Source organism: Mya arenaria, chromosome 3 (genome assembly GCF_026914265.1).
Source record: "Mya arenaria isolate MELC-2E11 chromosome 3, ASM2691426v1".
NCBI classification, from domain to species: Eukaryota; Metazoa; Mollusca; class Bivalvia; order Myida; family Myidae; genus Mya; species Mya arenaria.
In genome coordinates, this window is record NC_069124.1 from 83,785,778 (window position 1) to 83,812,617 (window position 26,840).

Consider the following 26,840-nt stretch of genomic DNA (forward strand, 5'->3'; position numbering starts at 1 on the left):
CAATATTTACCAGTTTATTGTTTTGACTGTTTCGCATGATCATTATTAAGCAAACTAAAGCAAACTGATAACATATCAGTGAAGGAATACAACTAAAGCTTCAAACTAAGGTAAACATTTTACAGAATATGTACTGTCTCTTTAGTTTACTGAATTCAATTTTTCAACAAATATTCATGATGCTTGAAAGTGATTAACAACTTAACAATGTAAATAAAATGCCTGTCATATAAACAAATACTTAATAAACTGTAAACAATTTACAACAGAAAATATCACAAGTTTATATCACCAGATAACAATGGTTATCCTGATTCAAATATAAGAATAAAAAAAGGAAACAAATACTGATTAAACATCTGTCAATCTGTACGGTTAATTTTATTGTCCCATACTCTGATATACAGTTCCGCCATGTAAGGCAGTGCTGTGAGACAAACAAGCAACTTTATGGGTAGCAGTGTATCCCAACCAAAAATACAAATTGAGTACAAAAATAAAATAACATGGCATTAAAGTTGCTGTGCCTGTTTAATAGCAAATGGGAACCATTTTGGCTAGCGACAATTAATACCAATACATTTACTTAGAACACAAATGTAGTGTTTTTATCAAAGGACTATAACTTCATAAACAACTTCATTCAGAATATTTAATACAACGGGAATTATCCCTTAGACTATGGTAGTCGTGAAAGATTATCAAAAATACTGATACGTAAAGTCCTTAAAATGCTGTGATTAAGAATAGGGTACTTAGGCAGTGTTCAGTATAAAATGGATTTTATGGTCCATATAAAAATCTAATTCAAAATTTACCAATTATTATAAGAACATGTTTTATGGATTTAAAGATAAATAAAATAAATTATCATAGTGAACAACTACTCTTTATATGTTTAACATAATTGCAGTGATTTTTACTACAGCGAATATTATATAGCACCCTTTAATCTGTGAGAAATGATTCTACAGAAACACTCCAGGAACAACATGAAACACACAGTTTGAATATATTCAAATTCATGATTTGAATTACAACAATTAATTTCGATAACCATGAGTGCTAGACAGTCGATGCTAATCTACAAAGTGATATTCTATAAGCATGCATGTCCATGTTAAATTTCATATGGTATCTTCAACACTGATGAAGTATCTTAATGGTGGTTTTTGAAACAGTACCTTATTTTTGCAAATCCTGCAACATTCCTGAGGTTCGGTCACTGTCTGAGTTTGAGTATGACTTCCTTAGCATTCAAATGCTTATAATTATAAATAAATATCTATCTCACTACTTAAATATTATAAACAATCCCTATTTCTTGCTAGCTAGCATTTTTCTAGTCTTTTCAACCGAGGATCGCTTGAGCGTGATGCTGTCGTCACTGTCAGAGTCACTGCCCCCAGCCTTGCTAGCGAGGCGCTGCCTCTCACGTTCCTCCTCCTCTTTTTCCCGACGCTCTCGGCGAGACTTCATCACCATGGCAGCACAAGGCTTCAGAGGGGCTGTCTCGACAAACTCGCTCCCTGAAAAACCAGGCAACAAGTTAAGCTCAGGTACAGCAAGTACTAACACAATATTATATCCTTGCACCAAATACAGCATTGTATATTGAATAAGTAGTCTTCATCAAATACAGCATTGTATATAGAATAAGTAGTCTTCATCAAATACAGCATTGTATATAGAATAAGTAGTCTTCATCAAATACAGAATTATATATAGAATTTGTAGTCTTCATCAAATACAGCATTGTATATAGAACTTGTAGTCTTCATCAAATACAGCATTGTATATAGAATTTGAAGTCTTCATCAAATACAGCATTGTATATTGTATTTGTAGTCTTCATCAAATACAGCATTGTACATATAATTTGAAGTCTTCATCAAATACAGCATTGTATATAGTATTTGTAGTCTTCATCAAATACAGCATTGTATATAGAATAAGTACTGTAGTCTTCATCAAATACAGCATTGTATATAGAATTTGTAGTCTTCATCAAATATAGCATTGTATACAGAATTTGTAGTCTTCATAAAATACAGGATTGTATATAGAATAAGTAGTCTTCATCAAATACAGCATTGTATATAGAATTTGAAGTCTTCATCAAATACACCATTGTATATAGAATTTGAAGTCTTCATCAAATACAGCATTGTATATAGAATTTGAAGTCTTCATCAAATACAGCATTGTATATAGAATAAGTAGTCTTCATCAAATACAGCATTGTATAAAGAATAAGTAGTCTTCATCAAATACAGCATTGTATATAGAATAAGTAGTCATCATCAAATACAGCACTGTATATAGAATAAGTAGTCTTCATCATTGATATTTGAAAATTATTAAAGACAGATAAAATCTATATTTCAATGAAAATAAAATGTAATGAACGTATCCATGAATTGAAAATATAATAATAAATAGTCTTCATTAAATGACAAATACAGTATTGCATATATAATTAGTAGTCGTCATTACTGATATTTGAAAATTATTAAAGATGGATAAAATCAGAATTTCAATGAAAATAAAACGCAATATAAAAATGCAAAACTATTATTATCAATCCAACAGTTGGTGCCTCAAACAATCATACAATTTAACAACAATATCACCAACATTACACTCAATATTCTGTTTACTCCATGTACACTGCTTTCCATTAACAAACAAACATAGGCAGTTTTATGCATCCATTAAGCAGATCAATTGCACAAGAGTTATTTATAAGTCAGAAAAAGCACACTCAAATTAAGCCATTTCCTTAGTGCATGCTAAATACCTTTTCTGTTCTCCCTTTTCAACCCATGTACTGTTCAGAGTAAAATGACAATTGTTAGAACTTTATATCAAACAACAAAATCCATCTGAAAGAAATGCTCACCTGCATGTAAAATTACCTGTATACATTGTAGTATCTTTTCATTGTCTTTAAAACTATATGCGTAGAAATAAAAAAGGCCAAAGTAAGGACCAAAATGACCAAATTATATATCAAGAGTTTTTGACAGCAAATCAAATAAAAACTTCAACAAGATTTTATTCGCCTAACCGCTGTGACTTGAATTGCATTTGGACCATATTTGTGGCGACTATTTTTCATATTTGACCTTGTGACCTAGGTATTGAACATGACCCAGTTTTACTAGATTTTATGGAGAAAATCAATCTAAGTTTCATTGAACTTGAGAAAAAATTCTGGCATCTACAGAGTTTTTAAGGTGTTTGCTTTGCTTTGACTAGTTACCTAGTTCTTAACTGCACATGACCCATTATCAAAACCAACCTTGATTTTATGGAGTCCAACTTCGAGCAAGTTTCACTGATTTAAAGCCAAATTTGTGGCCTTAAAGTCTTAACAAGATTTTTCTAGTACCTAGTTGTGGGACCCCACATGACACCTATTATCTAACTTGATCTAGATTTCATCAGGACCAACATATTGACCAAAAGTTGGCCTAGTGACCTATTAATAACCCTCCATCACTCAGTATCTATTTCAACCCTTTAAATTGCCAAAATTAAGGCCTTTATACTGTAAACAAACCAATTGTGGATGATGGAAGATGGACAGATGACAGACACCCAACAATCCTAAAAGCTCAACTAAGCAAGATAACAAGTACATGAACAAAGTATCATAAATCTCCAAATTAACAATGTTATAATAACCAAGCTATTTTTATATCGTTGCCACTTACCAATCATCTTGCGAGCCTCCTGTCCATTAATGATGGGGTTCATCCATGTTGACTGGCGGGTGTTTTCGAGGCCGGCACCCGGCGGGACATAAATGTAGAACATGAGGTTCAGGGCATCCGCCTTCTTCAGCCCTGTCGCCTTCCTTAACGCCTGGCCTACAACATGTACATCACATGGTGTGATTCATTGGAACATTTTCATTTGCATTTGGTTATGTCTCTTCAAATCTCAAACAACATCACTGGAATATAATTCACATTTATAGCACCTCTTGTTAACAAGAGAACCATGGATGCCAATGTTAACTAACTATCTTAGCTCAATAAAAAGAGTCAGAAATATAACTCAAAGCAACAATAGCCTGCTAATCATATGAGTAATGTACCGGTAAATGAAAATTTGACGAGCATGTCCAGAAATAATCTGACAAAGAGCCAGAATTATGGCCAATATTGTAATGTTTGCAGGTTGACAAGACAAGGCCTGTGTAAGGACAAAAGTTTGAACTTTTTTAATCACCAAAACACCCTAAACTAAACTTATTAATGAAAGTACTGATATTTTTTGTCCATGTACTAGTTACCATTTGTGATGACATCAAGGCCCTCCTCTATCTCGGCGGCAGACGGGTAGAGGTCACACTCCCGGAAGAAAGCATCCAGCTCCATCATCTCCAGGTCTCCGCCAAACGCCTTCTTGTCAAACTGACTCTCAAAACCTGCCACCACCCATGAGTATTAATTATTGAAAAAAATGTAAATAAATCTCTATCATGAGTATTCATTGCTTGAGAAACGAATGAAATATACTCCAACCATGAATTAGAAATGCCTCCATTGTTCTTTGAATGAAACCATGTTTGAAATAAGGTCACAGTTCTCATTATAGCAACATACCCAGTGACTGTAAACACACATGAGCATCACAGAGCAAACAACGCTTAACTGTTGTTGTTTTTTAAAAAGGGGCATAACACAACAATTGCTAGAGTCAGAGTTCTGGGATTTGCTATACATGTATGTTTTGGCCGAGATAAACGTTAATGCTATAAGTTGATTATGGCACTAAGGCTATCACAATAATACAGCTTTCTCTAGGAAAAACAGACAAGCTGATAAACGAATTCTAAGATGGTGAACAGAAAGAGTGAGTATCGGATCTCTTACGTCTGCGGTTGTCCATGTACTCTTCCATGTGATGGAGCGTGAAGGGCGTTGCTGGTTTCTCTATCCCATGCCAGCGTTGCACCCTTAGTAACATTTGCTTGTAGTCCTTCACCGCAAGCTCCCATGTTGTACCACAAAACACTGCCTGCATCATAGATTATATTCATTGGAATTTGGAATGCATGTGTCTATAATATTGTCATGTAAGCTTGGAATCTTAATATGGCATGTCAACAAGATAAAATTATACTCTATTTTAATCAAGCTATATACTTTATGTAGAGTATAATTAGTTTCAATGTTTGAAACATTAAGATATCAATTTTATCCAAATTTTATTCGAATTATTTACTGTCGACATTATAGCTGTTAGATTGGCATTTTATTCATTTAAAGACAATGATGTTGCCATTTAACTTTCAAGTGTAGGTGGCATTTGATAGTTTACGAGATATGCCACGGACAAAACCTAAGCAAGAAAATTAACAAAGGGCAATAACTCTAAAAATATGGCAGCAAGAGTAACGGTTCTTACCCTCAATGAGATCTTCTAGCTATGAAGTTTCAAGTTGATACCTCTTATATTCTTCAAGATATGCCCCGGACAAAACTAACAAAGGGCAATAACTCTAAAAATATGGCAGCAAGAGTTACGGTTTTTGAGCACTGCACTTTCCCTCAATCAGATATACCTACGGAATAAGTTTCAGGTTGATACCTCCTATAGTTTACGAGATACGTCACGGACAAAACCTAAGCAAGAAAATTAACGAAGGGCAATAACTCTAAAAATATGGCAGCAAGAGTAACGGTTCTTGTGCACTGCACTTGCCCTCAATGAGATCTATCTAGCTATGAAGTTTCAAGTTGATACCTCTTATATTCTTCAAGATATGCCCCGGACAAAACTTTAAGCATGAAAATTAACAAAGGGCAATAACTTTAAAACTAAGGAAGCAAGAGTTACTGTTATTGTGCACTGCACTTGCCCTCCATGAGATCTATCTACATATGAAGTTTCAAGTTGATAACTCTTATATTCTACAAGATATGCCCCGGACAAAACTTTAAGCATGAAAAATAACAAAGGGCAATAACTCTAAAAATATGGAAGCAAGAGTAACACTTCTTGTGCACTGCACTTGCCCTCAATTAGATCTATCTACATATGAAATTTCAAGTTGATACCACTAATAGTTTAGAAGATATACCCCGGACAAGCGAAAAAGCGATGCGGACGCTGCCGCCACCGCCGCCGCCGCCGACAAAAGTAACCCCTATATGTCGTCTTTTCAGGTGACACAATAAACCAACATGGAAAATATTTCTTAACAAAATTTTCAATATAATTACCTTTTATCTGTATGTCTATTTTCCTTACCTTTCTACGTAATTTCTCAAATCTTTTTCGCACCATGAAACCTCTTACATACTTCTGTATAGTCACAGATGCTTTGTGCATGTCCCGTTTTGATGGTCCAAAATCTTTAGGATGGTATATACTGCATATAGATAAAAGAGTGAACTCAATCATTTGACTGTGAAAGGTTGGTTAAACAGCTTAAGCCTTTCCGAAGTACTTCATATGCAACATAAGGGCCCAAGAGTTAATTATAAAAACAGTATGATTCCTTATGTAAAGCGGGAAACCTTATTCAACTTAATATAGATTATACTAGAGCTATCACTAAATGTGATTAAACCACTCTGATAGGAGTTTGAAGTAATACTCCGGACAAATATCAAATTTAATTAAATTTCATTCAGTAGTTTTCAAGTAATGCTCTGGACAAGAAAAAAGTAAAGAAGGGCAATAACTCTGTATTTAGGTAAACTAGAATCATGGTTATTGTTCAATGCACTTTCTCCCTTTGCGCTTTAGCATTGTATGGAGTTAAAATAAATTCCATCCTGTAGTTTTGAAGTTATTGTCTGGACGAAAGTTTGCCAACAAAAATACACAAAGGGAAATTACTCTGTAATTAGCTGAAATACACTAATGTTTCCAATACACTGCAATTCATCTAATTGTGCTTTATTAATGTATAAAGTTTTATTAGATTCCATCCGGTAGTTTTCAAGTTATGCTCTGGACAAGAAAAGTTACAAAGGGCAATAACTCTGCAATAAGCTGCAATAGAGTTATGGCTTTTGTACACTGCGCTTTCTTTCATTCTGCTTTAGCATTGTATGAAGTTTTAATTATTTTCGCATTGCAGTTTTCAAGGAATGCTCTTGACAAGAAAAAGTTAAAAAGGGTTCAAACTCTGCATTAAATTAACTAAAATAATTGAACACTGTATTTCCTCTCATTGTGTTTTATCATTGTATGAAGTTTAATTAAATTCCATCTGGCAGTTTTCAAGTCTGGACAAAAAAGTAACAAAGGGCAATACATCTGTAATTAACTAAAATAGACTAATGATTATGTACACTGCACTTCCTCTCATTATGTTCTATCATTGTTTGAAGTTCACACTAACTCCAATATGACTCCAATATAGCCCTTCAAACTTCGGGGGGTATAGTATATTAGCAATATGTTACTAATCTTCAAAATGGTACTTCTCTAATTCAATATGATCTTACTCATATATTTCCACATGTGGTCCAATCACCTCCAGTGTTGACTTTGCCTCCTGTTCATTGGCTAGCATTCTGTAGGTCAAGTTTAGGAGAACAGGGGAGTTAATACATAGAGATACATTTTCTTGTTTTCTAGTAAAGAAATTCTGTCAGAATGATGTTACTAAATGTTATGGTGTTTTCACTCAAGCGCATTTTGACATGTTAGCAGCTGTAATACTTCACAATTCGAATAACTTTAGAAGAAAAACAGGCTTCAACTAAATTAACATTAATTTTAGTTTTATGTTAGACAGCACTCGGTTATTTTTAAGAAATTTGAAAAGCGTCTTTAAAAATACTTACAGTATAGGATATTGAATTTATATGAAAATAAATTATTCCAAGAAAACAAAGATGAAAAAAATAAAAGTTGTTATGCACAATGCAATATTAATTATCGAAGAATGTATACAGGTTAAGATATTTTAAGTTAAAATCAAGAGCAAAGATATATATATATATATAATTATATGTGATGTGCCAGATTTATTATGCTTATTTTCTTGCATTCTGTAAGAGAAAACCGAATCAGCCAGTATCAATCAATTTGATACTACCAGTATATTAGTATATTGCATTATGATAATGTGAAACAGTATGTTTATTAATCATTTTCTCTGAAACAGTTAATAATTTGTGTATGCAAGATGTCAGGATATACACTTACTGTTCAGCAAGGTTATTCATCTTAGCCTGTCTGCGTTCAGCATGCTGGCCCTGTACAGCCTTGAAGTCATGGGCCCACTGCAGCAGGGCAGGGTCCAGTGGAGGCCGGTTGTAGATGGATGTCATCCGCCCTTGGTGTTGACGGTACTGCCTGAGGTAGGATAGGAACAGATGGATCATTAGGGTGTCAGGCATAACAAGAAATCATTATGATGAAATTTTGCAATAAATGCAATTCACTGGAGGTTCAATTATCTTTAAAGGTATTTAAACTATTGTATGAAATAAACTAGAAATGTGTCTTTTATGTGTCCATAGGACACCTATGCCACCACATGCCGCGTTTGTCAAAAAATCAAGGGCCAAGATTTTGTTCATTCTCCATAAATGATGTGCATCAGAAATATGAGTTCAATAACTTAATAACCTCAAAAACCTTCATGAAAGGTCTCATGAGTGTATGACTAATAATTTTGAAGTTGTGAGCGACGCAAGTTCAACATCATTTTTTGCTAATTCAAGGGCCAAAACTCTGGTTGTACTATGTGCAGCAGGAAACAAAACACCAGGTACACAACTTTATTGCCTAAACAACATTTCCCAAGGTATTATGACTGTAGATGTAATAATTTGTAGACACATCAAAATATGCCAATTTTTGTAAACACATCAAAATATGCCAATTTTTGCTCAATCAAGCTCATTCAAGGGTCATAACAATGGTTTTACTTAGTGCAGCAAGAAATGAAACCCAAGGTGCACCCCAACATTCCCCTAAGCTGTCATGGCTCTTGGTCATATAGATTTGGAGTTTTTAGCAACACTTGCCAAGAAATGCCACTTTTTTGCTAATTAATGGGCCATAACTGTGGTTTTACTAAGTCCAGTGGGGGAACAAAACCCAAGGTGAACAATATAATTACCTAAATAACATTATGCAATGTTTTTTTTTACTCTAAGTGAAATCGATTTAGAGTTTTGAGTGACACAAGTCTAGAAATGCCAATTTTTGCTAATACAAGGGCCATAATACTGGTTTTACTAAGTGCAGTGGGAAATGAAACCCCAGATGCACCACTTCATGATCTCAACAACATTCCACTAAGGTTTTAAGACTCTAAGTAAAATATTTTTGGTGTTCTAAATGACACAAGTCCAGAAATGCCAATTTGGCTAATTCAAGGGCTATAACTCTGTTTTACTAAGTGCAGTGGGAAAAGAAACCCTAGATGCACAACTTTATAATCTCAACAGCATTTCCTTAATGTTTCAAGACTCGAGGTGAAATATTTTTGAATGACTCAAGTATAAAAATTCCAATTTTTGGTAATTGAAGGGCCATAACTCTCCCCGACATTATGTGCAGCTGCAACAAAACCCCAGGCCTTGATTTCTCGAAACTTCTTAAGTCTATTATACCAGGATTAAGCTAAGCTCACTATTTTTGCTTTTCAATAATTTGCGTAATATTTATTTCTTTAAAAGTTTTTATAATTTAGATAGGAACTATCTTTATGGTAATAACAATAAACCATTTTTCAATTATCAAAATTCAATTTAAGTATGTATTTTGGCTTATTAAAATAAGCTACTTAAGCCTGTTAAACTAAAGAAGTTTCGAGAAATTGGGGCCAGGTGCACAACTTCATTATCTCAACAACATTCCCCTAAGACTCTACATAAAATAGTTTTGGAATTTTGAATTACACAAGTTTAGATAATACTTACACATGGAATCACGGACAAACGCACAGACTGACGGACACACAGACAGACAAAAACAAATATATATGCCTCCCCATAAGTGGGGGCATAAAAAGGACTGACAAGCAGTGCTGTTGATTTTATTACTCATGTAAGAGAATACAAAAATACAAAAACAGTTTCATTCACTAATATTACTGTATTCTGTGTGATATGCAACTGTCAGAATTATTTCTCTAGACTTTCTTATTTATTTATACACATTAAATCAAACCCTGCACATGTGACTTCATCAAAGCTTACTTCTTATTTTCCATGATGGCCGTCTGTTTGTCCTCGTCATGCTCACGGTTTTCCCAGACCAGCTTGCGGTATGCGTTCCTGCACACATAGCCTCGGAATATCCGCTGTATGTCCACTGCAGCTGCTGCCTCACGCTGCTTCAAAGCAGCCTGATTTTCTGCGTCCTGAAAACAAATGAAAACAGTTCGAGTTATGCAATACACATAAATTGTTGATAAATGACAAGTTGCCATGCACATTGTTGGCTTCACTTCATTCAATTTGTGATGATAAAGAGATACATAATATCTAGACCACCAAATGCATGATGATCAAACATCAGCATTACCAAGGTATCACCCAATGAGACTTCATATTTTGCACATGTACAATATTGGTGGAGATGCTTTTATATTAAACCAAGAGCTCTATAGAGCAAACTCTAATGCTGGCCTATTATTTTAAATGAACAAAGGGCATTATTTGACTATTATTAAAGCCATAGTAATGGGACTTACTATGAATTTTTGATGTAACTATTGTCTATGCAACATGTGTACCAAGTTTAATTTTAGTATCTTGAATGTTTTTTACCAAGATTAAACATTTTTACACATTGATGATGACAACCACGCTGGTGCTGACAACACCAAGTTTATCACAATATCCAGACTATTTTTTCATAAAAGAATCACACAGACAAATTTATTTTACTGAAAATTTAACAGAGAAAATGACTTGTATCTAATTTGGTTAAAAATATACAACTCAGTGTATGACAATATCCAGGAACAGTAGATCTTGCAATTAAGTATTGTTTGTGACATTAATCAAAGTACTTGGAACACCACATGCATAATGTCACTGATACATACAGGGTCTGGGATGCGTTTGACCTGGGGTATGGGCCTGCCAGTGTGTGTGAGAGATTGGCGGGTACGGGGTGTGACGCGGGCAAGCTTGGCCACCGGGACAGGGTTCTCTCCCTCTCCCTCCACACCCTCTTCTATGTGGGGCGCCAACTGGTCCACCAGTCCTAAATAGAATGTCAATGTTACAATTTAGAAAAATGGAATAACTTTTGACTCTTATAACTAGAATGGTTTTTGATCTTACCAACGTAGAATATGGATAGGAATTCATTAAAATTTATTTCAAAAATCATTTACAGTAAAATGCTTTGGGTTTTTATTTGCAAAATCTGATAGAAGCTTTCATAATAAGAGCTTGATTACTTATTATACTTGTATGGCAATGGGGCTATGACATTGATAATTTCAAATTTAGACATACCGGGCTTGGTGTGTATATGAGAGTTTGGTGCTGTCTGCGCCCTTGGAGCCCTCAGGCTGATCACAGACAGGGAGCCCATGATGTCATCTGCGTCATGTTGAAAACTGGCTGGTGCAGATCTGCACAAGTCCTTGCGCAGCTCCACAACTGCAGCAGACATACAGGAAAATATGAACAGTTGCTATTAGTTACACAAAATTAAAAAAAAAAAAATACAAAGTCATATTTTTTACTACAAGTTGCAATGCTTATCAAATTAAAGCTAACATCTCTTTTAAATGCTTGTCAAGGTGATTAATCTGTTGTTTTTTGTTTTTTATTTATTCAATTGATTAACTTTAAACTTTAACCTAATGAATTATGCATGACACTATGATATCGTTTTACAAACAATATAGCATAACTGTTACTAATGTTAGCAAAAACAATTCAAGCGATTTAACAGTTTTAAAAGTTTAATCCTCATACATCAGAATCTATAAGGTGAGAACCATGCTCATTCTGCTAAACCAAACCATCAACTTACCATTAATCCATATTTCATGCCAAATCATATTAGATTAAGATGAACCCGAAATAGTATAATCTGAGTTATTGTTTTCAAATCTACGACATTAGTATCATACTTAGGAGACTGCCCTTTTGGGTAAAGATATACTCAGGTTCTCCCCCAGTTTCTGTCAACATGTATTTTTAATTATAATATAATATAAATGCTACCACCAAATTATACCTGATATGCATAATAGCTTAACTAGAACAAAAACTATAAAAATATAATCATAAAAACGAACAACTAAAACACACAAAGTAAAACATCTGGCAGTTAGTACCTTGATCCTGTCAACAGTAAAAGATCTGCTTAACTATCTGACACTTACAGTCAAAACAAGATGTTATTTTTTGTAATTATATCTGAACTCAATGTCTGATACCCTTGGCACTCCATAATGAAGCAATGAAGGAGACAGAAGTTTTTAACAGAGGATGTATTGTGGGTGTGATCTTCACTATGACTGCGAAATCTTACAAACTGCCAGGATTGTGTCATAATCAAAGATACCATGCAAAAACAAAACTGAATGATAAGAAACTTCAACAAATATGCTGTAACTGGTCATGAAATGATATTCAACCATGCAAAAATGCAGACAATGCTTCCCCAAACCCCTAGCACTAGGCAGCTGCTGGGAACCATGCAAAATGCAGACAATGCTTCATCCAAACACCTAGCACTAAGCAGCTGCCTGGAACACTTGTGAGCTAACTTACACGGGCTTCCTCGCAACAGTTTGCCACTAACTTCTACAATGTCACAAATTGTAAAATTTCACTTAATTACTTAAAATTCTTAAATCCAGAATGGCAAGTTTTATCATTACAAGATCTGTCGTAGGCAGCGCCTCGACTATACGCCTCTTTGTCATAGAAATAGAAAGTTAACAAGAAACACAGTCATGCAATGAAACCAGGTTTTCAATGATTGACTGATGAACTTCAGTCTTCATTGTGATATTAAGTTTCAACTATTTTTTTTCTATTTTTAATAACAGTGACCTTGACATTGACCCTAGAGGCCCCAAATGTAATTCCATGGAAGTCCTCCATAAACTCTTCTACTAAGTTAAGACAAACTATGTAAACCCTAACTTAAGTTATTCAGTACCAAACAGTTATCTACTTTTAGTAACAATTACCTTGACCTTGACCGTAAATGCAATCACATGAAAGGTCTCCATAAACTGTCTCTATTATACCAAATTTGGTTACTATATTCTGAACCTAACTATCAATACCAAAGTTGAGTTTAACGCCGCGCTCCTGCCGGCCCAGCCCACCAAATAACAACATCTGTCAGTCTTAAAACCAGGTTTCATTGTGTGAATATTCTGGTTAAAAATATAGAAATGTGCTTGTCAAAAGCAATAAAAAAAATCAATCAAGGGCCATTCTTTGTATCTACTAGGGTTAATATGGAGTTATGTAACCCGATTGTATGATGGCTACTGTGTAAAGTATGAAGGCCATTGAATGAACAGTATTGGAGTATTGGAAATCTAAATTAAAATCCCAAGTTGCCCAAAACCTTTAATGAAGTATAAGGTAATTGAATGAAGGGTAGAAGTATTTAGTGAAAATCCCAACTTGCCCTGAAATTTTAACCAGACACAATTTTTCCCTAAAACTTGAACCTAAGTTCCTAAGTCAATCAGAGGCCATAATTTGTATTACAGATAATATGGAGTTATGTAACCTGATTGTGTGATGGTAGTCAATAATTGTGTGAAGCATTAAATGAAGGGTATCAGAGTTATACCGTTAAGTGAAATTGCCAACTTGCCCTAAAACTTGCTGAGAAGAAGCCTATGCCGACGCCGGGGCAGGTAGTAAAGCATCCTTATTCTTCAAATATTTGAACTTAAAATAAATAGCGATTCTTGAATTGTAAAATAAGAATATTTTAAATTTTATAAACCATAGAATACCTCTAAATTTGATACTAATTGTTATAATAGAATAACAAACACATCATGAATCTGGCAATCTATTTAAATAATTTTTTAAAACATTGATACATAATCATGTCTTGTTATCCTTCAACCTTGAAACCCCCAATTCCAACTGAATTGTGCAACAAGCCTTACCCGAGTTTGACCTCCTCGGACCATCTGAGTAATAAAATAAATAAAAAAAAAACATAAAAAAAATACTTGTTAGAAACTCCCTGATTATTAATTTATTCTTGATATACAAGTTGGTAACAAATATAAACACTTCAACTGAAGTTGAAAAAATCCCTAGAAGGAACTGTCAATCAGCTTGATCCTTAAAATTTGTTTCAAGACTGTTGAAAATCACCTTTACAAGATTGTCTGGCTTCCAGGAGTAGCACATCACAATGTCAAAAAATGTTTAATATAAATAACTTTTGTCCAAGTGTTCCTCCAGTGGTGTGCATTTGCAGAATATCTAACTTAGGTATAACATGATACTGCTCTAAAAATACAATTTATTAAAAACAGCAAAAAATACCTTCTTTTGTGGATTATTTATGGGAATAATCAGGCCCATTAAAAGCAATGACTATCATTTAGCATTCAACTGATACCATATACCTAAGGACTGTTTATTACATGGCAATGGGAAGAATAGACATCGAGTCTGGGTTTCTCACCACATCTACATAATCTTGAAAAAAAACTCATTTAACATAAACTCTCACATGTTAGTTAATATATATAAAAAAAAATGAGTAATAATACTAAAAAAAAATGCAATGAAATAAAGTTAGTAGAATAGGGAAGTCTTAATGTTTGCTCTTTTGAGGAAATCCACAAAATGCCAGTAAAATCACACGTTTCAGTCGCTTTGTTCTAGCGAAAAATGTTAAAATAGTATCTCCATAGGAACAGCAGTCGTTTTAGTGAATTTCAATAATGTTCACAAGCACATAGTTACAGCCCTTATTGGAAATTCCTGATCTTGTTATTAGCTGAAATAAAGACATTAATGCATAAAATCATGAAGCATGTTAAGAAACAACCTCGTATACTGTCATTCATGGATTACAGAACAAATCCTCATGATCATCAAGCATAAGAATGTTTGACTTGCTAATATAAAACAAATAATATAAAAAACGAACACAACTTTTTAGTCTAGTCCAACAAAGTAAAGTAATTCTCTATTAATATACTTTAATTGTTGTGTAAACATTGCTAAGCATATTTGCAAGTATCATGTAATATATGAGAGTCATAGATCATACGATAAACCAATAAACAGCATGCAGAAATTTAAGCAATTCATTCTGTTTTATATTTCAAGAGCCTTTTAGATATACTTCAAAAATAGTCAAATAGCGTAAGAGTTAGGAAAGCTTAATGCATGCTCTTGAATCACAAACAGAAAACCAACCTACTCAAACAGTTGTTCACTTTTAATGCTCAAGAGCTTCATCAACCACACTTTAGGTAGGCATGAGAACACAGAGAATGGGAGGGGGAGAGGCCATATAGTGTGAGGCATGACTATCTGTACCAACCTTGTTCCATGAAATGTCGGGGGCTATTGACCTTGCGGGCATGGTGCTCCAGCTCTGAGCTGTACTGTTGACCCTGCCGGGGGGACTGCTTTATCAGCATCTGGTGACCACTCGGAATGGAGGGAGGTGTGCGCAGGGGTGGGGCCTTCTTAAAGTACTCATTTTGTCTGCGGGCCATCCTCAACACCTGGCCAGCCGGTGTCTGGGGGCCTCCAGGTGTGCGGCCTGCAGACCGGCCAACTTTAGATGTCATATTCTCCTCTGGTATGCACTCAAAACAGTAATTGTCTGGTTTCACTATTGACTTTGCCCAGTGTCCTGATGTGCGAGAATCAAATGCTGAAAATGGCCGTGGCCTGCCAGTCACTGGTTTCTTAGGTTTAGCTAGTTGTTTATGGAAGTCAACATCTTGTGTGCCACTGGGGTAAGTGTTCAGGTCACCTTTTGCTTTAGATTCAGAGGAATAATGCCATGTGTCTGATGTAGAGAGGCTTTTCAGTGTGGCATTACCATGAGCTGGTGGGGAGGTAGGGAACCCTGCAGCAGGAAGTGCCGTCACCTCAATGTGGACGTCATCTCCCACATCCTCTGTGGACACCTGTACAAGCTCCCGCACCGACACCTCTTCCTCGACACCTTCACCCTTGCTGACTTCTGTTGTGTCCTTACGTACAACCTGTAGGTCTTCCTGGTCAGTGACACTGACTTCAAGCTGAACAGTTCCAGTCTCCTCAAGGCAAGTCCTTTCTTCTTGGTCTTCCTCCTGCAAGCATTTAATAAAATTCACTGACTGACCTTTTCTCCAATTGTTAGTATAAACAAGCACTAGATCTCTTTAATTGTACATTTTAAACTTAGTGTTTTCTACTATAAAAAAAATACTTAAAGTGTGATTTGCATGCACTAAGTTTCCTAGTCAAAAGAAGTTATATGGTTCCTTATTTATAACAGCAGTTGCTCTATATGCCCTAAGCTCTATTCCACTACATAACACCACTAAATTACCTTTGTGTACAGATCCAGGGGAGGTACTTCAGTGTCTGTACTACCGCCTCCGTCCTCAACACTCTCCTCTGGAATTCTGAAGGAAAAACAACATACATCTTATAAAACTGCTTATACTTATACAGAGAACAAGCCAGTGTGTCACACATAGTGTCCATTAAACTGTGGGCTGACCAATAAACAGACATCATCACAGAAGGATCAACCATTTTAATAACATCCCATTAGTTTGTCATCAGAACTGCTGCAAGTTGGGAAATGTGTTTACAAGGGCAACATAGAGCTTGTTTCATAGCTTCAAAAGGCATTTGCTTAAACAGAGGTAATTTAATAAGGCGGGACTCATCAGCCAATCAATATTGTGTTTCATTGACAGATATGTAAAAGCCAAAATACTAAGTGGTACTATGAATTAAATGCACCTCGATAAAAGAGAATATTGATAAGCATACACAAGCAACGACATATGTTTGGTGTGTTTGAAAGCACTGCCAGTGCCATTCTCAGTATTTAAAGGTTTTTGTTCACATTCCAATGGCCACATGTGTATCAACCGTTAAGAAAATAATTGGTGACAACTGCAACCAAACGACATTTGTTTGTGACAATAGTGTCACATTTTTTCAAATATTCATTACAAAATATAATATTTAATCCTTTCTTTTGACCAAGTGAACATTTCAGTAAAAAATTCTAGACCTTCCATTTTGTTGCAGTTTTCAACAGATCAACAATTTCTGATTCTACATAGAAATATTTAAACAAAAATAAATTTGAAACTAACCTCTTTTAAGCATCATATCTTTATTGAAATGTTAGGAGTTTTATAATTGCTAAAAAACAATTTTGACATCACCTTCATTCATGAACTCTGTTTAATTTTTAGTTTAAAATTCTACAGAAATACGAAACATTTTAATTTTTCAATACAATTTCATCATAGAAGAAGAACAAAGTCATGCATACTATACAGTTTAAGAAAACATTTTTGCCAAAGCTAAAACAGTAAGTATTTGTTTTTGCTACATTTTACTTTTTAATCATGTCTAGTCTAAGAGATGTATTACAAATAAAAATTGCTGTAATAAATAAATAGACAATCACTCTTGCTTTTGATAGAAAAAAAAGATAACTTACTGTTTGACTTCTAACTTTTTAGAAGATGTCTTTGTTCCTGGTCTGATATCTGCAAAACACAAATGAAAATTGTCTTTATTTCATAATATCAACTATTCCTTCAATTAAGAGCTTCAAAGTTCCAAAGAAAAAACACTGAGTTAATCCTTCTGAGTATTTAAATGACATACATTATCTAAAGCCATACATGCACATAAAGAGAAACAAGTCCCTGAAGAGATGGTCGAACAAGAGATATAGATTTACTAAAATCAGGAACAGTATGAAATGCATCACCTATGTCACTCCATGTCAACTGGAGAGCAAATATCTTCCACAGTATTTAACATTCCATCACCATACTTAAAACCCACTTAACAGATAAAACATAGAAACAAAACTCACTTGAAATCAATCTTCCAAAAACTTATATCAAATTGAGGTTAATAATGTTTTCCACTTAGCATATTAAACATTTGTCATAAACCATGGATTTCAAACTTGTCATAATTTCTCCTTATCAAATGCTGTACATGTAACCTTTTTGTGCCTTTAAACAGATTTTTGCCCGATTATAGACTATTATTTACACTTCAGACGTTAACATAAGTTATCAATTATAAATGAAATAAAAATTATTCTTTAGTTCCAATATTTACAAAACATATTTTCATTACACAGATGTTTCCCCCCCCCCCCACCCCACCACCACCCCCTTGCCCCCGGCCCCAACCAACATCCCCAATTTCCCTATCTGCAATAAAACTGAATGCAGTTAGAATGACTTGAAATGAAACTGAGGTGACTATAACATACTCAGTGTACATTATCTGGATTTGGTGAACATCCATGCCTAATGGAATTGAAATCCTTGAAGTGGTTTAATAAGCAAGGACTACATGCCTCGGGCGTGCACTCTGCATGATGACTCAATGTGATGGGCATAATAGATTTGGAGAAATGCAGTAACAACTTAGTAATTATTTCAGTTTTAATAATATGGTCTTAATATTTGTTATTGTAATTTTAACAGTTACATCATAATAAAAAGACAAGGTTCTTTACATGACTTTGTCCAAATGTTAATAAACATTACATTTAAGGAAACATCCTTAAGAGAGATTTCACATTGAACCATTCCTGTCCTTACTTTTCACAATTTAAAACACTACGACTGCCATAAACATCAAGAAGCTAATCATGAACAGTGGGCTGGTTATTCGCATGACAAATACAGAAAAGTACCAATAAATTCAATCTCAAGATGCGGCATTTCAATCTAAACTGCTTTGCATATTTATCAAATAATACTGAGTGCGAATTCCCATAAACCTCAACCTTACAATCTCGTAATTTAAATTCTTGATATAATAAAAATGAGGAGCAAATACATAGAAAGGAGAAAGGAGAGTTTTACTGAATATTCTTTACTTAGAGAAAAATAACATTCTGTAAAAACTGTGTTTATTTTATTACTTACATACATGTATCTCTGATATACTTCTAAGAGACTGCTAAACATATTGGATCAATATTGATGCAGATAATTAAAATTAACTGAAATGGTTTTAAAAAGAGTTGCATTAAATATCTAAAAGAACTACACTACCTTTTCTAGGCAGCTAAATATGTACAGTCCAAAAGTCACTGTTATCCAAAAATATAACAAATATAACTTCTTTTCCAAATAAGTAGGTAAAAATCAATCATATTGCACAGAATTAAGTCAAATAATAAAGCAGAAATACTCTTTCACTGTTAATTACTTATTTAATCCTACTAATCTAAATCTTTAAGCAATATCTATGGTCTCAATACAACAGCTTAACAAGATAATCCCGCATTATTCAGATGTGTCCATGTTTAAAATGTTGGCATAACATGTGATACATTCTGTCTTATTTTCTCACCTCTTGTTTAAATTGTATGAAATACCAACATCTAATGATAATAACATTCAAGTTTCATCACTTTATTTTCAATCATGTAATGAAATAGTCATAATTACAATTAAATACAGTTCTATAAGTTATATTTCTGCCAATTTGTATTTTCCACATTTTCTGGTTTTCGCCAAGTTGTTGTTGTTGTTTTTTCTATATTTGTCTAAAAACAATAAGCCCCAGGGCAGCCCAAATACAGATCATTGAGTGATAATTAAAACCATTGTTCTTCATTTCCATTCAAACTTCATTTGATGCTAAACACAATATTTGTCCTAATAGAAAGGCAGCAGGCTTTTTTTGTCTGGTTTTGGGACTTAAACAAAATGCTAAACCTTACTGAAAACATGTAAAAATGCAGCTGATTCATTTGTAAATATTCCCTCAGCCTTCACTTTGTTTCCAGTGCATCTACTGTCATCATTTATATAATCAAATACCAATCTGTACTATTGTAGATTACACAGAACAAATATTATTAACAAGAGTATCACTGAAAGCGATGGATGCTCCACATACTCCCATTTACTATGAAGAGGTAGGAATTGTATTACAATGTGCTGGTAGAAGGTGAATGGTTGTAGCATTATTATACACAAGTTGGAAAAATTCATATCATGGAAAAAACAATCTTCAAACATTTTATAATGTCATTCCCATCTATCTATATACCAAGTTTCATTTGAATCACTTTAGAATATTCCGCGATATGGCCCGAAAAGCTCCCATTTTCAAACGCTCCCATTGGTAACCAGTTGTGAGAGTTTGGCGTGGAATTAATTCTTTGAACAAACTTGAATATCAAAAACTTATGTAAGTTTGGATGAATGTTCCTTGCAATTCGAAAGAATTTGCTGAAGATCCCAAAAAGTTTGACTTAAGATTTAAATAAATTTTTTGACCAAGATGACACATTGGTACAATGCATGGCACCTGATGGGCTAGCTATATGTTTATCCATATGTACTAAATACCATAATTTTGAACATCTAGCAACATTAAACATATATAAATATAAAAGTCAAAATATATGTTTGATAAAGATGTCCCATACAACAATTTAAAGGTGCAGTTAGGTTGCAGTTTAACTAGCATAGGTACAACTTAAACATAAGGGCAACCTCATACCACTGATATTTCATGGTCCGAGGTAAAATCATTCTGATTTACTGTGCAGTTATGTTTTAATAAAAATGTTGAACATGACTTTTACTTTTTCAAACTTTTGTGTAGACAAGTCATGGTCTGCCGACCAAAAGACTGACAATATGACAAAACTACCAGCATTGCAAACCAACATGTCTCCATCTTCTTGGAAGGCGGCATAAATTAAACCTCAGTGAACTATTTGTATCCCAGGAAATAACTATTTATACACTCCTTTATAATATTACAAGCCCAGAATAAAGCACACTCACCAGTTGGGTTAAGACGAGGAGTTGGGCCCACAAAGCTGACAAACTCCCTGTTCTGTGAGTCTGTGGTCAGATGACTCATGGAGGAGCGCGTCGTGTAGCGGGCATTAAATGAGCGGAGAAAGTCCTCGTCTAGAAACAGTGAGCCCATTGACCCATACCTATGGAACAGGTAACAAAACATTATGGCTGCAACAATTTAGAATTCCAAAACAATAAACACAAATTGTACGTTTTCATGAAAATCATATGCACTAAGGAATTTATTTGATTATAAAAGGTGCAATTATTTACTCACAATTAAAATGACTTTTATGTGATAGCTTAATCTGAGCAGGAGCTAACCTGGAGTCGCTGGAGCCGAGAAGGTGTTGAATGGTCATTATACGGTCCATGTCACGGTCATCGACCTGCGTCATTGTGTTGCTCACCGCCTGTGGCACGCGCTCATTCTTGTCACACTCCTGAAACCACACAGAGAAATCAGCATTATATGGCAGGGATGGTTAGGGATCATACTTACTGTGGATGACTTGCTTTCCAAGCTTTTTCTGGACAGGAATGAATACAACATCAAAATGCAACCAGCAGAGTCAATGAACTATCCATTACCACTGCATAGTCCCTAGGGAAACATGTAATACTAAATAAATTCTGACTAAAGAACAAAGAGCTTTGTTGCTCGCAATAAAAATACTAATAACAATAATGTCCCTATAAAGTAAATTAAACTAGTAAGATAAAACAAGTAGCAAGATTGAAAAGGTCAAGGAAAACAACCCATACAAGGGAAACAACTCATGCATGGGAAACAACCCATGCAAGGGAAACAACCAATGCAGGGGAAACAACCCATACATGGTCTGCCAGTGCAACATGCCAATGGTGCAGACAGGTTTGTGTCATCATCACGACAAAATACAGACAATATAGAAGGATTGCAAATAATATGAGTACATGTACAATATGCATTTAAAAACTAGAATAAAGGAAAACATTATGACAGTAATAACAAATGGTAATCTTGATCTACTGTAAGTTTGATAAATAAAACAAAACACTAGAGCTCATTTATCTCGTTGTAATTCATCTCACTGTCAGTCTTGTAAACACTAGTTTTATAGTGCAAATTCCTATACATGTTTGTATTCCATGCAAGTTAATACATAACACTGTTTATGAATGCATGCAAGAGTACATGGACTAAACTAGGAAAGTCAATGGAACCAGCCCAGTGACCGCTAAGTCATGAAGGCACCCCTGGTAAATCAGAGGAAACTGAATTGCACCTGAATGACCTCTAGTTACAAATGTCTTTGATTCACGCAATCTTTCAGGTGTATAATGCATTCAATGTCAACATATTTGTAAGAACTACTGGTTAAAACCTAGCTAAGTGAACTACCTGTACCGAGTTTGCTACATTAAAGAATGTAATGGGGTTTGTCAAACACAAAAATGTAATAATAATTAAACTAGCCTAACATGAGTAGTTCTAAAGACATGCACATTCAGTAACTTTAAAGGACACATGAGTCATATTTTGATCAAGTTTGAATGAGTGAAATTATGTGCACTTTTAGCACCAGAAGAGCCATGCTGTCCATGCAGATGTGTATCAGTTAACATCACTGACGTGCACATCTTACCGTGATTGTGATCAAAACCCGGGGTTTGTCTATCTGTTTTTTGATCGGGTAGGACGGATAGGTTGGCACAATATCAGGGAAATTCTTGAAAATAATAAACACATATCTTCATATCATGCATTGGTCATTTGTTATCAATTGATGTAAAACCTCTTGTTACCTTGAGCCCTTGAAAAAGGATGGAAGTGTAAATTAATGTCCGATACTTTAAATAGTAACAACTATAAGAGAATAACTAGCAGAATTAGAAGTATTTTTTACACTTCAAATGTACATGAACTATGAAATTGAAAAAACGCAGGTTTACACTTTCAAAACTATACTATAAATTAAAGGAGAAAATAGAAGGTACATGCATAATATCATCATTGGGAGTTAAATGATTTCTTGAACTAATTTTGAACAGAACGAAACTGAAAGAACAGTAACCGACTACACCGTATTTCGTGCTAGATGACTTACCTTTATCCTAACTTCAGGCAGTGCTATTTCAGTTTCCTATAGAGAAATCATATGATTTTTGAATTGAATAAATTTTTGGTAATTTTTAATATTATATTTATGCTGTTGCGCAGAGATATATAGCGGATATTATGATATCATGTTATCATGTCAAGGTTGGTGTGTACAGAGGTCTCGATGTGGATACATTGAACAAGACTTTATACAAGTTGTCATAAGAGCGTCCTATTGTAATATATATATAATGAATATTCCTTTTATCATATGTCTCCTTTGATTATTTCCATGTTTAAACGCACTGCTTAGATTTTAAACCAACGAAACTACATTTAGATTTTACACAACATTTCCCTAAATTTCCATACCGGAAATGACATCATAAATCAATCAGATTATTGATTTAATGCATTTCCTTGAATATTAACACAGATCAGCAATTTAATACATTAAAAATCATTTCTTTTGGGCATAAAGTACATTCCTGAAAAAATATGTCACTGAACAGTAAGTTTATATTGTAAGAAATTTGAATAAAGATCAGTCTGCAAAAGGTAGCACTCAATATATGTTACTATATTTTTTATACAGGTTTGATAAATCACAGAAATGTGATATGGATTTTTCAATAAAGCGTGCTTTATTTTCACTGTTGAATATGGAAAAGGAAATTGTTAGGCATATAATTATGTCATTTCTAAACATGAGAATAGATTTACTGTGATTCAATTGAAATACATATGTGGCATGTGAGTGTCGCATATACTAGACTATCTATACTGTAAGAAATACGGCAGGGAAACAATCCATCTCTATAACCTTTATAGAAGCCACAGAGGCATTACCTTTTCTTTAGTATTCCATTTCTCCTTGATTGGGACTGGGGCAGTTTTGGGCCGCTTTCCGGCACTCTGGGATCCCACACTGCGTAGCGATGGCTTTGACTTCTTCACGTAGCTATGACCTCCAAACCTCAACTTGGTCCTGAAAATTTCAAAAAATTTACATATTATTACCAATCATGCCAAAAGCATATAAATATCAACCTCTTATAGCCAATATTATTGTAAATGGCCACAGAATATTAACTACCCACTAGTACAAATGTTTTAAACATCATACTTATTGACTAAACATATTGGTTTACATATAGGTTTAAGGCAAAGAAAGAGTGCCACACAACGAATACCAACACTCACCTGTTTTCTCAGGCAAAGAAGGGGCATATCTCAACAATTACTAAAATCAGAGTTATGGGTCTTGCTTTACATGTGCATATTGTCTCTGGCAACAAGTGCACCAAGTGTCATTATTATATCTTAAACTGTTTTTGAGTTACAGCTAAGGTTAAAGATTTTGCATTACATCAATGCCAACAACCCTGCTAACACCAAGGCTATGACAATATCTCGACTCTGCGAAATAAATAAAAGCTAAAAAAAATATTCAATGCTATGTATATTGATTGTGCAGGAAACTAAATTTTATAAGGATCTGCAAATTCATATAAATGCTGAATGGTTTAAATTCCAATCACAAAATTGGGATAGAAAACACCATGTCTGTGGCTTACTTGATCCTTGGAGCCTCTGAGGTGACCTTGCCACGCCAGTCTACTGCTTTGTTGAGTGTGGCGGAGTGAGGGCGTGTAGAAAGGATGACAGAGCGGTATGTGTCTCCAGGGACCTCCGCCTCACCCATCAGTATCTCCTCACTCTCCCTGCAGAATAATAAGGGGAGGTAAAACAGAAAGTTATGTTAAGTGAATAGTTACAATAGTTATTGAAAGAGGCTAAGATAGGCCAATCAAACCTTCTTTCTTATGGCAAAAACAGATATAACAAGGTTGCAAAGGCCTAACAAATTGCTTGAAAGTTTTGTACGGGAATTTCCTTTTATAAATACAGTCAAGAAACTTTCACGATATCTTAGTTAGGGCATTTAACAATGAGTAATTGCATTTCAATTGAAAATGAATCATTTTTCAAATTCTTATGGAAAAAGCCCTTTCAAAATCAAAATCGAGTGTCATGAGTTCCAAAAATACAACTTCAAACAAAAAAGTTTTCCTTCAAACTACATGTATCATTTTCATGACAACAGGTTGGGAACCTGCATTTGCTATATAAAATGGCAGAAATACAGGTGACTTACATGGGTGTTCCCGGTCTGGCCTGAGGACTAGGAGATCGACGGGGTGGGGGGTTGGAGGATCGGGGTCTGCTAGCTCGGCTAGCTGTTGAGCCTGGCCGGGACAGAGGCTTGTTGGACACTCCCGTGCTGGCAGGTTGACGGAAGCCAGCCATAGGAGCGGGAGCAAGCTGCAGCGGAAACACAACCATTACAACAATAGCACTCTAAATCTGCTGTAATCATTAACACTGTGCTACAAAATAGAATTGAACACATATCACAAAAAATTAGTGTGTGAATATATATAATACTGTAGGTATTGCATTTTAGGTTTAAATCACTATTTATTATCGTAGTTCATTCGTAACTGCAAACTTTACAAAATGAAATATTTTCATACTACATCACAGTAGGGACTACCAAAAAGCAGCCGTGAAAGTTTGTGAATGTATTTTTATAACAAAGACGTTACAAAATTTAACAAACTAAAATACATATATGCATGTGTTCCAGACATACTCTAAGTTGTCTGTGTCTCCTACCTTCTCCTTGAAGTAGTTCATCTCGTCCTTGACGTGGTCAATGAGACCGACAACTGTCTCTAGCCTCACAGCAGATGTCGGCCTCTCCGCACTGTACAGAACCTCATCCTCCTCATTACAAGCCACACCCGAACTCCTGACACTACCAACAGCCACATCAATATGTGAAATATTTACCATCAACAGCCATATTAATGTGTGAAATATTAACCATCAACAGCCACATCAATATGTGAAATATTTACCATCAACAGCCAAATTAATATGTGAAATATTTACCATCAACAACCATATTAATGTGTGAAATATTAACCATCAACAGCCACATCAATATGTGAAATATTTACCATCAACAGCCATATAAATGTGTGAAATATTTACCACCAACAGCCATATTAATGTGTGAAATATTTACCACCAACAGCCACAATATGTGAAATATTTCCTTATATAACTATATCACTTTCTTCAGGACTTTAGTGCAATACTTGAATAAACTAAATCGGGAAGAATACAAATACAATTATTTGTATCTGCATTCACATGTTAAAACCTTCAGTAATTAATATTTACCATCGGAAAAAGCCTTGTGAGATCAACACTATTATTAATATCTGTATATCAACCTATAGTTATGAAAATGTTGCACACTAATTAAAACATTCTCTTACTTTGCAGACTTTTGTGCAGACTGTTTTGGTTGACGTTTAGCTGATGATTTTGTCTCTTCTATTTCTGTGTTTCGTCGGCCCTTGCCTCCCATCCCAGCAGTCTTAACCTCAGCTCGACCACTCGAGGGCATCTTGCCGCTCTTCATGCGTGGAGCAGGGGCCGAGCGTGTGCGTGCGCTGCCATGCTTGGGAAGGCGGGTGGGGTAATAATGCTCCGCGGCCTCATAGAACTCCTCCAGTGATTGAGTGTGGATCTGGGTCTCATACGGGGGAGCTGAAATACAAACTCACTCTGTAACTGTCTCATTCATTGTGTTCAGCTCTAGTAAGGTATTGACTGTATTTGTTGGCATTGCTGCTTAACATGGTCAATATACTTTCATGGATTTTTACAAATAAAAGG

The 26,840-nt window shown here is 34.8% G+C and overlaps 1 protein-coding gene across 12 annotated transcripts in view; it reads right to left on the reverse strand.

Annotated features, from left to right (window-relative positions):
• LOC128227574 (uncharacterized) overlaps window positions 1–26,840 on the reverse strand; it is a 54,625-nt gene continuing 27,785 nt past the window's right edge. For 5 of the 12 annotated variants that reach the window (XM_052938229.1, XM_052938238.1, XM_052938227.1 and 2 more), the window contains 25 exons: window positions 26,438–26,711; window positions 25,767–25,908; window positions 25,246–25,412; window positions 24,665–24,811; window positions 23,937–24,075; window positions 23,095–23,130; window positions 22,633–22,716; window positions 21,329–21,447; window positions 20,987–21,144; window positions 17,647–17,695; window positions 16,510–16,585; window positions 15,505–16,267; window positions 14,105–14,128; window positions 12,732–12,764; window positions 11,460–11,606; window positions 11,042–11,202; window positions 10,188–10,351; window positions 8,182–8,331; window positions 7,476–7,544; window positions 6,268–6,388; window positions 4,887–5,031; window positions 4,304–4,438; window positions 3,720–3,875; window positions 2,801–2,830; window positions 1–1,529 (listed from right to left, as the gene is read on the reverse strand). In XM_052938229.1, coding sequence (XP_052794189.1) covers window positions 1,318–1,529; window positions 2,801–2,830; window positions 3,720–3,875; window positions 4,304–4,438; window positions 4,887–5,031; window positions 6,268–6,388; window positions 7,476–7,544; window positions 8,182–8,331; window positions 10,188–10,351; window positions 11,042–11,202; window positions 11,460–11,606; window positions 12,732–12,764; window positions 14,105–14,128; window positions 15,505–16,267; window positions 16,510–16,585; window positions 17,647–17,695; window positions 20,987–21,144; window positions 21,329–21,447; window positions 22,633–22,716; window positions 23,095–23,130; window positions 23,937–24,075; window positions 24,665–24,811; window positions 25,246–25,412; window positions 25,767–25,908; window positions 26,438–26,711 — 3,701 coding nt within the window. In that variant the 3' untranslated portion in view covers window positions 1–1,317. Of the gene's footprint in view, window positions 1,530–2,800; window positions 2,831–3,719; window positions 3,876–4,303; window positions 4,439–4,886; window positions 5,032–6,267; window positions 6,389–7,475; window positions 7,545–8,181; window positions 8,332–10,187; window positions 10,352–11,041; window positions 11,203–11,459; window positions 11,607–12,085; window positions 12,137–12,731; window positions 12,765–14,104; window positions 14,129–15,504; window positions 16,268–16,509; window positions 16,586–17,646; window positions 17,696–20,986; window positions 21,145–21,328; window positions 21,448–22,632; window positions 22,717–23,094; window positions 23,131–23,936; window positions 24,076–24,664; window positions 24,812–25,245; window positions 25,413–25,766; window positions 25,909–26,437; window positions 26,712–26,840 lie in introns of all 12 variants that reach the window. The other 7 variants (XM_052938236.1, XM_052938230.1, XM_052938231.1 and 4 more) reach the window with 7 other exon arrangements.